Below are 13,488 nucleotides of genomic sequence, written 5' to 3' on the forward strand. Positions count from 1 at the left end.
ACCAGCAACCCATGGACCCTGATCATGAGGAGGAGCATGATGATGACGATGATGAGGGAAACGTCAGTGGGGTGATGCACTGATGGCATGCATTGCTCTACAAACCTCCTCGCCATCACTCTGTATATATCAAGATTGTCAAGTATGTTTCTCTACCAGTGGAGGCAAAGCAGTACTGGAGCTCTCTGGAATGGTTCAAGACCATCCTGCTCAGATACTAGCTGATACCAGTGCTGGTTTGTCCATAGTCTCAGATTCTTTCATTAGTAAGTACCAAATACCCACAAAACCTATAAAAACAAGATCGATCCATGGTGTCACCAGACACCAACTCTCCATCAATAGTTCTGCGAGCATGCAGGTATCTATTGGTACACACAATCTGGGTGTGGTTGAAGCTTCAGTGGCCGACACTGCTGACTATGACCTCATCCTGGGGTTCACCAAGCTACGGAGGCTCAAACCCACCATACAATGGGATACAGGCCAGCTGGAGTTCAAGACTCAGGAGCAGGACTGACCCCCAAGGAGACCCCCTGAAGCAGCAAGAGCAGGGGACCTAACCATGAGGAGACCAACCCTTCATGGTAACAAGTTTGTCTCAGCAGAGCACATACTACAAGCAGCTCTGGAAGATGGACCCATAGGGTTCATGCTGTTGGAGGAGCCACCATCATCACTCCTGGCCTTTGGTTTTGTACCTACAGGCGCAGACAAAGGAGTTGAGATGGAGGTGGAGGTAGACAAGGTGGTGACGGCTGCAGACATACCAAAGCCATACCAACACCTACAAGATGTGTTTGATGAGGTGGAAGCAGACAAGCTGCCTCATCATACCAAGCATGATCTCCACCTTGAGTTGATAGAAGGAGGTAAGCCACCTCAAGGGCCCCTATACCTTAAGGGACCCAAGGAGATGTCCAAGTTGAGGAGGTACTTGGATGAGAACCTCGAGAAGGGGTTCATAAGACCATCAAAGAGCCCAGCATGATCACCAGTGCTCTTCATACCAAAGAAGGATGGAGGTCTCAGACTCTGTGTGGACTACAGAGGTCTCAACGAGATCACTGTCAAGAACAGGGCACCATTGCCACTCATCGAGGAGCAGCTGTTCTTACTCAGGAAGGCAAGGATCTATACCAAGCTAGACCTTAGAGCAGCATACAACCTCATCCGGATTGCTAAAGTAGATGAATGGAAGACAGCTTTTGGCACTCAGTTGGGACTCTATGAGTACCTAGTGATGCCCTTTGGCCTAGCCAATGCTCCAGCTCACTTCCAGTCATTCATCAACAACATCTTCCAAGACATCATTGGAGTATATGTAGTGGTATACCTAGATGACTTCCTGATCTTCAGTGACACTGAGGAGGTACATGTGAAGCATGTCACCGAGGTCCTCACTCACTTAAGGAGCAACAGGCTCTTTGCTAAGCTGTCGAAGTGTGAGTTCCACACCAAGACAGTCAAGTTCCTGGGGTACATCATCAAGCCAACAGGCATAGAGATGGACCCAGAAAAGGTGCGCACTGTCAAGGAGTGGCCAATGCCAGAGTCAATCCATGACATCCAAAGGTTCCTGGGTTTTGCCAACTTCTATTGAAGGTTCATAGCCCACTTTGCTCGCATAGCCAAGCCATTGACATCGCTGGTAAAGCCTATAGAACGGTTCAAGAAGTTTGAGCTACCAGAGGAGGCCCAACAGGCCTTCCACAAGCTCATCCAGGCCTTCACATCAGCAGGAGTGCTTCAGCACTTCAACTACCACCTTCCAACAAGGTTGGAAACTGATGCAAGTGACTTTGCTATAGCAGGAGTACTCAAGCAGGAGCATGAAGGATGATGGCATCCAGTGGCCTTCTACTCTAGGAAGATGTCTTCTGCCAAGAAGAACTATGAGATCCATGACAAGGAGCTCCTAGCTGTGGTTGCCTGCCTCACTCAGTGGTGACACATGCTAGCTGGACTACTGAGCCAACTGGTCATCCTCACCGACCATGAAGCCCTCAAGTACTTCAAGTCACAGAGACGCATCACAGGTCGACAGGCTCGATGGGCAATACTACTAGCAGACTTCGACTTCATATTGCAGTATCGACCAGGAGACAAAGGTGGTGAACCTGATGCTCTCACCAGAAGGATGGACATGCAACCAGCTAGTGAAGAGCAGGATCACAATGTGAGGCAACTACTGCCTCCTCGAGTGTTCAAGGAGACAGCAGACCATGACTCGACCCTAGTGGCCCCTATGCTCTCGATGGAGTCCATAGCATCAAAAGGTCTCAGAGACCTGGTCAAGATCTTCCAGCCCTTAGACAAAGAGCTACAGGAGATACATAGGAAGAAGCCCTTCGAGGTCAAGGACGACCTATGGTACAGTGGAGGAAGGTTGGTTATCCCCAAAGTGATCATGCCAGGGAGGACCAACAACCGACACTCAAGGAGTGCCAAAGAGGTAGATGGACAGTCTCTCTCTGTAGAGCATCTGCGATTCATGGTGATGACCCAATGCCATGATGGTATTACTGCTGGACATGTAGGAAGAGATGCTACCATCAAGGCAGCTCAACGACATTACTGGTGGCCAAACATGACAGCTTGGATTGCAGACTATGTAGCAAGTTGTCCTGTATGTGCTAGGTACAAAGCTCCTCGTCACCATCCATATGGTTTGCTACAGCCACTAGCAACACCAGACAGGCCCTGGGGCTCCATATCCCTCGACTTCATCGAAGGACTACCACCATCAAGGAACTATGACTCCATCCTCATCATTGTCAACAGGTTGACCAAGTTTGCCATACTAGCTCCAACCCATAAGACAGTCATGGCCAAACAGACTGCAGTGTTGCTATACGGACACATGGTTAGACTTTTCGGATACCCAGATCACAAGGTCTCGGACCGAGGCAGGCAGTTCATATCAGGAGCATGGAAGGCATTTGCAGAACAAATGGGTGTGAAGCACTCACTTAGCATGGCCTACCATCCTCAAACTGATGGTCAGACAGAGAGGGTCAATCAGGTCATCGAGCAGTACCTAAGGTTGTACTGCAACTATGAGCAGAATGACTGGGCCGACCTGCTGGACACTGCAGCCTTTGTATACAACCACACGGTCCACAACAGCATTGGTGTCTCACCATTCTTTGCATGCTATGGATGGAACCCCAAAGCTCATCCTGACATCCCTCAACAACTAGGAGTCAATGATCCAGGTCGCTTCAAGTACCTCATGGATGGAAAGGAGCATTGCAAGTACCTCCAGGAGCAGATCAGAGAGGCACAATGTAGATCAGTAGACCAGTATAACAGGAAGCACAAGGACATCGAGTTTAAGGTGGGTGATATGGTCTATATCAACCATTGAAACTGGAAGACAAGGAGACCCACACCCAAGTTAGATACCCAGTTTGCAGGACCCTACCCAGTTCAGGAATGGGTAGGATGCTGAGCTTATCAAATCACGTTGCCAGCAAACCTTAGGGTGCATGATGTGTTCCATGTCTCCATGCTCAAGCCAGCAAGAACAAGTTCTCTTCCTCAACATGCTGAACAGCCCACCATACCATCACTTCCAGATGAGGACCTCGACTTCGAAGTTGAAGCACTCATCAACAAGCATTCACACAATGGGACTACAGAGTACAAAGTGTTGTGGAGAGGGTACTCAGAAGAAGCTGCTTCATGGGAACCAGTAGAGAACCTCAACTGCCCCGACCTCATCCAGGAGTATGAGGTGTCAGAGGGGGGATGAGCGAGTAGACAAAGTAGAGAAAGGAGGAGAGAGCAGGAGGAATAGAGAGGGAAGGAGGAAGGAGGATGACGTTGAGAGAAGGAGGAAGGATGATGTTGGCGAAGTTGTCGAGGAGGAGGAGGAGGAGGAGGAGGAGTCAGCATGAACCAGACCAGAGCATGCCTCGATGGAGCTCGGCTCTTAAGAGGGAGGTAGTGTCATGGGCCTGGATGCTCAAGAAGCAGGAGGGTCACTGGTTCATATGGAAGGAGCACAGGTATCGAAGATCTAGTCGATACCAGTAGAGAGCATGGTCGTAGTGCAGTCTCCATGGAGACCATGGACTCCTATGGACTCACATGCAAAGGAGGACACGAGCCACATGCAAGGAGGGCCAGGCACAGCCACGAGGAGGACCAAGCTCAGATGGTTACCACTCAGGGGCTCGAGAGACAAGAGTCAAAGGAACTGTCACCAGTCAAAGGAGAAGGAGCAGTGTATAGGACACTAGCAGGCAGGTCCTGAGGAAGAGGAGCAGTGTCGAAGGAGTTGACACCAGGTCATGAGGAGGAGGAGCAGTGTCGAAGGAGTCGACACCACTCAAGAGGCACAGGGGTGCCAAGCAGGAGAGGCCCCTGAGCAGTACTCGATGAAGAAGGTACTCTCTGGAGAGAGAGAGGAGCAGCATCGCTGGCGATGCTGTGAAGAGGTATATAACCATGCTTTCTCATCATCATAGGTTGAGTGGATCCTCATCCACTCTACTCACCATACAACTAGTCAATACTTTAGAAACATAAGTACTCATTAGTTACAGTCAGCATAGCAGCAATCTATCAAGGTTGCTCCTCATCATAGTGTGTGTGTTGTATCACCACTACCTGACATCCATAGGCACCCCATAGCAGGTTAGCGGTCCAGATATAGATAGAACCGAAGGCAGTAGTCCACTGCAGTCCGGGGATCACTTCAAGCATCAAAGTCAACACACTGGACACTTGTGTTGACACCACCAACCTTATCACCAACACCATCAACCTCATTATCATCAACACTCACCAACCTTATCACCAACATCATCAACCTCATCATCATCAACACTCACACCAGACCTTGGTGTCATCATAACCGAAGCATTGCTATTGATTGTGCCAAGCTACCCCTGAACGGAGTGTCCACAGAGGTCAGCCGAAACCTACGATAGTATATACAATGAATGCCACCTGCTGTCACTGCACAACTTGATAGTCACCGATACTGAGACAATAGCTGTCACACAGTTTGATAGTCACCGAGTATCTTGACAGACCGACCTGGGTTTCAGGCGCGAGACCCCTGACAGGCTCTTTGATGGGCATATGAACCCCTTAGCCAGGTTCTCGTCCAGGTACTTCCTTAGTTTGGTCATTTCTTTTGGTCCCTTGAGATACAGTGGCCCCTGAGGTGGTCTACTGCCCTCCACCAACTCCAGGTGGAGGTCTTGCTCTGTGTGCTGGGGCAATTTGTTGGCTTCAACCTCATTGAAGACTTCTTGCAACTGCTGATAGGGTATGGGGATGTCATCTACCATCACTGCTTTGTTGGCCTCAACTTCCATTTTGATGCCCTTGTCAGCTCCTGTGGGCACAAATCCAAAGGCTGGTAGCGAAGATGGTGCTACATCCAGTAACAAGAACCCAATGGGTCCATCTTTGAGAGCTGCCTGGATCAACTGTTTGGCTGTTACAAACTCATTGCCATGTACCTTGAGGTATGCTTGATTCTGGTTGGGGGTGCTTATTTCAGCCAGTTTTGCAGATCCTGTCTCACCAATGGTGGCTCTGGCCAGTTTCGCTGAATTTGGTTGGGGGCTTCCTTCTCCAGCGACTTTTCATAGCCATGTGGTTGCCCTACTCCTGCCCCTCCGCTCTGTCTGTGGTTCCCAGACTTCAAACTCAAGTTGTCCGGTTTCCCATTGTATGGCCAGCTCACTGTCCAACCATTCTTGGTGAGATTGGTCAGAGCCCCTGGGTCTCAACCAGTTCCGCTTCTGGTGCACCGAGCTCATTTCGGCGGCTGCGCAGCACGGCTGCTTATGATCTCTGCGCTGGCCCTGTGACAGTTTATAGACAGAACAAATATACTCAATTGACTAAAGGAATATGGCGAGAGCCTAGTGCTCTCTGTGAGATATATATACAAGTGAGCAGCACATGCCAAATGTGGGAGTTGCTATGCTTAATGATCCAGCCTGACAATGAGCAGGACTTTGTTGTCCCTGATCTCTGGCAAGATTGGTTATCCTTGATCTCCAGTCAAATCTGCCTCCTCATTAGATTGGCTCTGTCTGATCTCCAATCTGGTTGACATTGCATTGCTCTTCAGCATTGTCATTGGATTGCCAATTTCAGCACCCCCTCTTGATCCAGTGGGCTCCTTTGATGCTGTCAGACCGAATAGCTCCCATATGTGCACAAGTGTCAGCATCGCAAGCAGCTTTGTCAATATATCAGTGATGTTCTTGCAACTCTGGACTGGAGCAATTGTAAGTTGCCAACTTGCAACTTCATCTCACAGGAAGAAGTGAGCGATATCAATGTGCTTCATCCTCTTGAAGTGTTGAGGGTCACTAGCAATGGTGCACACTCCTGATGAATCACTGTATAGGACCAGAATGTCTCGATTGAAGGCTAGCTCACCATCTCATGAGTGGATAATTGTAGTCCCAGCACTTATGTGGATTCTGGCCATCTGTGGTGCTTGCTGTTGTAGCTCCTGTAAAAACATTGATGTCCATAGTAATTCTCTAGCAGCTCCTGCTAGAGCTACGTATTCAGCTTCTACTGAGCTGTTCACTACTGTTGGTTGGAGGCGCAAAGACCAACTGCACACTGATCCATTGATAACAAAGGCATACCCTGATGTCAACCTTCTGCAACTGTGTGATCCTGCCCAGTCACTATCAGCCCATCCAGCAAGTGTTCACCCACTGGTGTGTGTCCCTGCTGAGAGACTGATTCCTATCATTCCCTTGAGGTATTGTAGTATGCACTTAGCAGTGGTGAGGTGCTCACCGGAAGGGTTCATGATGAACCTGGCACAGTGGCCAATGGCAAATGCAATATCAGGTCAGCTTTCTTGAGCAATCCACAATAATGATCCCACAAGTGATGCATAGTGACAGATTTCTTTGGTACTAGCTGAGTTGCCTTCTCATGGTCCGAGAGTATTGATGGCCTCAGTGGCCAGAGTTGATGCTGCCCAGGCTCTGTCCATTCCAAACTTCATTAGTATTCCCTCAATATATCTGCTCTGATTTATTGATAGTGTGTGGGCCTCTCTATTGTAATCCACATTCAAACCAATGATGTGTGACACATTGCCTTGGTCTGTGATACTGAAGGCACTTGCAAGCTGCTGCCTTATGGATTTGACACATGATTCAGTCACCCCAACAACTAGGAGGTCGTCAATGTAGACTGTGAGCAGTACCATTTCATTGTCTAATCCATGTGTGTATACACATGGCTCAGCCCAGCAGCACTTGAAACCAAATGCTTGAAGTTGCTCATCAAGCACTGTGTGCCACAATCTTCCAGCCTGTTTGAGCCCATAGAGAGCCTTCTTCAGCCTGTAGCACTTGTTCTCAGTCTCTTCTGTTTCGAATGTTGGTGGGATGTGTATGTACACATCCTTGTTGATCTTTCCATTCAAGAATGCCATACTGATGTCAAGTTGAATGGCATGCAGCCTGTATTGACAAGCAACAGTGAGTAGAATTCATACCATCTGTAGGTGATGACTGGACTGAAAGTCTGGTTATAGTCTAGCCCCTGGTGCTGAGCATATCCCTGTGCAACCAAGTGTGCTTTGTATCATGTGGTGCAGCATTGGGCATCAAGCTTGAGTTTATATACCCAGTGAACACTGATGAGTCTGCTGTCTTCCAGTATGTCCACCAGGTCAAAAATGTTCATCTTATGCATGCTATCCATCTTGCTCACAATTGCCACTTGCCATTTCAGCCAATCATTGCATGCTTTAGCTTCATTGAGGGACAATGGTTCCAGCAGGATGCCATCAGCACTTCGAAGTTGTTGACCACTAGCAATCAATGCTGTACCACCCATTACTGTAGCTGCAAATGCCATGCAATCCAAATGGTGGCTACTGACCACAGGCATCTGGGTGTCAGGGTTCAGTGTGAGTGAGCATGTTATAGTGAAAGCCATGTATCCGAGAGCATTTGATGGGTCCGGCAACTCCATGTGGGTGACATCGAGCACAGAGATGCCATCGTACATGTCTGCTGTCACATCGCTCTGCGGTGTGTCGAGCAGGGACATGTTCTCATGAGTCTCGGTGTCAGGGGTCTCGCGCCTGAAACCCAGGTCGGTCTGTTGAGATACTCGGTGACTATCAAACTGTGCGACAGCTATTGTCTTGGTATCGGTCTCGACGAGCTAGTCACTCGGTGACTATCAAGTTGTGCAGTGACAGCAGGTGGCATTCGTTGTATATACTGTCATAGGTTTCAGCTGACCTCTGTGGATGCTCCATTCAGGGGTAGCTCAGCACGATCAATATCAATACATAGGTTAGGATGACACCAAGGTCTGGTGTGAGTGTTGATGATGATGAGGTTGATGGTGTTGGTGATAAGGTTGGTGGCATCAACACGAGTGTCCAGTGTGTTGACTTGATGCTTGAAGTGATCCCCAGACCACAGTGGACTACTGCCTTCAGTTCTATCTATATCTGGACTGCTGGTTTGCTATGAACTGCCTTTGGACATCAGGTAGTGGTGATACAACACATGCACTACAATGAGGAGCAACCTTGATAGATTGCTACTATGCTGACTGAAACTAATATATACTTATGCTGAAGTGATAACTAGTTATGATGGGTGTAGAGTGGATGAGGATCCACTCAACCTTTGATGATGAGAAAGTATGGTTATATACCTCTTCACAGCATCGCCAGCGACGCTGCTCCTGCTCTCTCTCCAGAGAGTACCTTCTTCATCGAGTACTGTGTCAGGGGTCTCGCGCCTGAAACCCAGGTCGGTCTGTCGAGATACTTGGTGACTATCAAACTGTGCGACAGCTATTGTCTCGGTATCGGTGACTATCAAGTTGCACAGTGACAGCAGGTGGCATTCATGGTATATACTATTGTAGGTTTCGGCTGACCTCTGTGGACACTCCATTCAGGGGTAGCTCGGCATGATCAATATCAATGTTATGATGACACCAAGGTCTGGTGTGAGTGTTGATGATGATGAGGTTGATGACGTTGGTGATAAGGTTGGTGGGTATTGATGATAATGAGGTTGATGGTGTTGGTGATAAGGTTGGTGGCATCAACATGAGTGTCCAGTGTGTTGACTTGATGCTTGAAGTGATCCCCAGACTGCAGTGGACTACTGCCTTCAGTTCTATCTTGATCCGGACTGCTAACCTGCTATAGGCGCCTTCGGACATCAGGTAGTGGTGATACAACACACACACTACGATGAGGAGCAACCTTGATAGATTGCTGCTATGCTGACTGAAACTAATTTATACTTATGCTGAAGTGATAACTAGTTATGGTGAGTAGAGTGGATGAGGATCCACTCGACCTATGATGATGAGAAAGCATGGTTATATACCTCTTCACAGCATCGCCAGCGATGCTGCTCCTGCTCTCTCTCCAGAGAGTACCTTCTTCATCAAGTGCTGTTCAGGGGCCTCTCCTGCTTGGCACCCCTGTGCCTCTTGAGCTGTGTCGACTCCTTCGACACTGCTCCTCCTCCTCATGACCTGGTGTCGACTCCTTCGACACTGCTCCTTCTCCTTTGATCAGTGACAGTTCCTTTGGCTCTTGTCTCTCGAGCCCCTGAGTGGTAACCATCTGCATGCTCCTTGAGCTTGGTCCTCTTCGTGGCTGTGCCTGCTCCTTGAGCTTGGTCCTCCTTGTGGCTGTGCTTGGCCCTCCTTTGCATGTGAGTCCATAGGAGTCCATGGTCTCCATGGAGACTGCACTACGACCATGCTCTCTACTGGTATCGACTAGATCTCTGATACCTGTGCTCCTTCCATATGAACCAGTGACCCTCCTGCTTCTTGAGCATTCAGGCCCATGACACTCGGCATGTGGCAGACCTAGCATTGTATTCCCCCTTTCAGACTGCACTGCGTCGAGCTCTGCTCCAAGGTCAGCAGCTATTGCATCTATGTCCATATTGATCTTGTAAGCGATCGCACGCCAGAGACTAACTGAGGTTGATTGAGTAAGGTCTACTCGATATGTTTCGCCTAAACGTAACCAAGCGTCGCCACCTAGTAAGTCTCGACTGACCACCTTGAACACTCTGTTCAGAGGTTGCATGGCATGAACATTGTTTGTTGGTGAGTGGGTGATACACCCTCCCCTACAGTATGAGTGTTCGTAGTACTGTTGATAATGCTCTTGGACATTGTCTGGACCGTGATATGCTAATCACCTACAGAGGATGTGAGTTACTGGACTGCTGGTGTGAAACACTGCCTACAATAACCGACTGGACTGCTGGTGTCGAGCAACACTGCCTACAGCAAGGGACTGGACCACAGGTGTTGAAGAACACCACCTACAGTAATGAACTGGACTGCTAGTGTGAAGAACACCACCTACAGTTGTTGACTAACGGTGATACAACACACATGTTGAGAGTCATTGCAAGAGCACTGCTATTGCGATGATATGTAACCGAGTAAGTAATAAGTAAAGAATAAAGTAAGTATGTCAGAGTGGATGCAGATCCACTCATATGCTTATGGTAGAATGAGAGTATTTATGCATCTGGTTGGTGTTTTCCCTCGACACCTATCCTGCTCCTCTTGAGGGGCCTTTGTCCCCTGTTAGGCACTGTCTTGTCCTGCTGGAATCAACCCCTTTGATACTGCACTCCTACTGTTTGCTTGGTGTTAGGGTTATGCAACACTGCCCTCTTGCCTACATGCTCTCCTTCTGCCTGATGTGTGATACCCCCTTTCAGCATGGCCCCCTTTTGACTTAATCTTGTGAATTCCCTTTTGAACCTTGTGACCATACCCCCTGGTCATGTGGTCATGTCAGCACAGTTCCATCTCGACTTGTTCAGATCAGCTGACTAGTTGAAGCATGCTGATCTGACTGACTCCAATGTCAGCACAGCTCCGAATACTTGTTCAGATTGGCTGACTAGTTGAAGCATGCTGATCCGACTGACTCTGACATTGGCACAGCTCTGAATACTTGTTCGGATCGGCCAACTAGTTGAAGCATGCTGATCCAACTGATTCTGACATCAGCACAGCTCCAAGTACTTGTTCAGATCGGCCGACTTGTTGAAGCATGCTGGTCTGGCTGGCTCCGACCAATCCCATGAGATCGATCTGGATTCCTGGGGTTCGATCGATCTCATAATTCATGTGCACTGCCAACCCGATTAATCTCGTTGATCCCCAATGGTTTTTGACTCTGATCAATCTGGTGCACCCTTCATATGTTGATCTTCTGCGCACCCTTCATATACTGCTCCGTTACGCGACATTACCATAGCTGCCGCTGATCGTTTGGCGCACTCTCTTGCGCAGGCCAGCCGTCCCTGTGACACCTGTCATGGGCCTGAATGCTCAAGAAGCAGGAGGGTCACTGGTTCATATGGAAGGAGCACAGGTATCGAAGATCTAGTCGATACCATTAGAGAGCATGGTCATAGTGCAGTCTCCATGGAGACCATGGACTCCCATGGACTCACATGCAAAGGAGGACCGAGCCCATATGCGAGGAGGGCCAGGCACAGCCACGAAGAGGACCAAGCTCAAGGAGCATGCAGATGGTTACCACTCAGGGGCTCGAGAGACAAGAGTCAAAAGAACTGTCACCGGTCAAAGGAGGAGGAGCAGTGTTGAAGGAGTTGACACCAGGTCCTGAGGAGGAGGAGCAGTGTTGAAGGAGTCGACACCACTCAGGAGGCACAAGGGTGCCAAACAAGCAGGATAGCAAGGAGGAGGAGCAGTGTCGAAGGAGTTGACACAGCTCAAGAGGCACAGGGGTGCCAAGCAAGCAGGAGAGGCCCCCTGAACAGTACTCAATGAAGAAGGTACTCTCTGGAGAGAGAGCAGGAGCAGCATCACTGGCGATGCTGTGAAGAGGTATATAACCATGCTTTCTCATCATCAAAGGTCGAGTGGATCCTCATCCACTCTACAAAACCATCATAACTAGTTATCACTTCAGCATAAGTATATATTAGTTTCAGTCAGCATAGCAGCAATCTATCAAGGTTGCTCCTCATCATAGTGCATGTGTTGTATCACCACTACCTGATGTCTGAAGGCGCCCCATAGCAGGTTAGCAGTCCGGATCAAGATAGAACTGAAGGCAGTAGTCCACTGCAGTCCAGGGATCACCTCAAGCATCAGTCAACACACTGGACACTCGTGTTGATGCCACCAACCTCATCACCAACACCATCAACCTCATTATCATCGACATTCACCAACCTTATCACCAACACCATCGACTTCATCATCATCAACACTCACACCAGACCTTGGTGTCATCACAACCTACATATTGATATTGATCATGCTGAGCTACCCCTGAACAGAGTGTCCACAGAGGTCAGCCAAAACCTATGATAGTATATACAACGAATGCCACCCACTGTCATCGCACAACTTGATAGTCACCGAGTATCTCGACAGACGGACCTGGGTTTCAGGCGCAAGACCCCTGACATACTGCTCCGTTACGCGACATTACCATAACTGCCACTGATCATTTTGGTGCACTCTCTTTCGCTGGCCAGCCGACCCTGTGACAGATCTCACCAGCCTCCTCAATGTCACCCATCATTTGGTCCCATTCATGGCCAAAACTTGAGACATCTGAAGAGCTTGAATTGGAATCAGTGGTACACTGATGAGAGTACATTGGTAGTGATGAGTGAGTCACATTGTCTGTTTCTGTTTCATCTGTCACTTCATCCCAAGGAAACCAGGTGTAGGAGCATAAAAGCTCATGATCACCAGCAAGGACACACCTGTGGAAAGGTTGAGGATCTGCACCTGGCTGCTCGAGTTCCAAGAATTGAATGTCTTTTGCAACAACCATGCAGTCGAGCTCTGGAAGCCAGACCTTGTGGCCTTTGACCACATGTGGTTCATCTGAGAAACCCAAATATGTGCCTCGAAGTGTGTGTGGCTGAAGGTGTTTACTAACCATCAGGTGGTTTCACAGCCATGTTGAGTGTGTGCTTCCTCGAAGTATGATGTAAGCTATACAGCCAAACTGTCAGATGTGGTGTAGCTCAGGGTGATGACCAAAGAAGAGTTCGAGGGGTGTAACATTTCCATGTGTCATACCAGTGAGTCGGTTGTGGATGAATGCTGCCTGGAGTATGGCATGTGGCCACCATCATTCATCCATACCTGAGTCATAGATAAGGCTCTGGGCGATTTTCTGGATTGTCTGGATTGCCTGTTTGGCAAATGCATTGTCAGTGTGTTGTTGAGTGGGTGAGGCAGAGATCTTCATGCCCATTGAAGAACACAATTCATGGAAGGTGGCAGACCAAAGTTCACCCTGATCCACCCAGATCTCTTTGATTCTGTGATCCAGGATCACCTCAGACAGTCTCTGATTCTTGGCAACATGAATTTCAGATAACCACCAAGCTGCTTCCTGAGATGTGGCTCCTTTGTGTGTTAGCCCTCGCACCCAGATCATACTGGAATGAGCATCATGAATGATGAGCA

General features: G+C 48.7%; 1 protein-coding gene across 1 annotated transcript; it reads left to right on the plus strand.

Annotated features, from left to right (window-relative positions):
- Positions 1–1,954: 1,954 nt before the first annotated feature.
- On the plus strand, positions 1,955–3,757 carry UHO2_01938 (uncharacterized protein; the record flags this gene model as incomplete). The annotated part of the gene is made up of 3 exons (XM_041559375.1): positions 1,955–3,340; positions 3,380–3,442; positions 3,521–3,757. 3 exons carry the CDS (start codon positions 1,955–1,957, stop codon positions 3,755–3,757), a joined length of 1,686 nt encoding a protein of 561 aa, XP_041415309.1.
- Positions 3,758–13,488: the final 9,731 nt, after the last annotated feature.

This window comes from Ustilago hordei (assembly GCF_900519145.1).
Source record: "Ustilago hordei strain Uho2 genome assembly, contig: UHO2_contig_03, whole genome shotgun sequence".
Classification (NCBI taxonomy): Eukaryota; Fungi; Basidiomycota; class Ustilaginomycetes; order Ustilaginales; family Ustilaginaceae; genus Ustilago; species Ustilago hordei.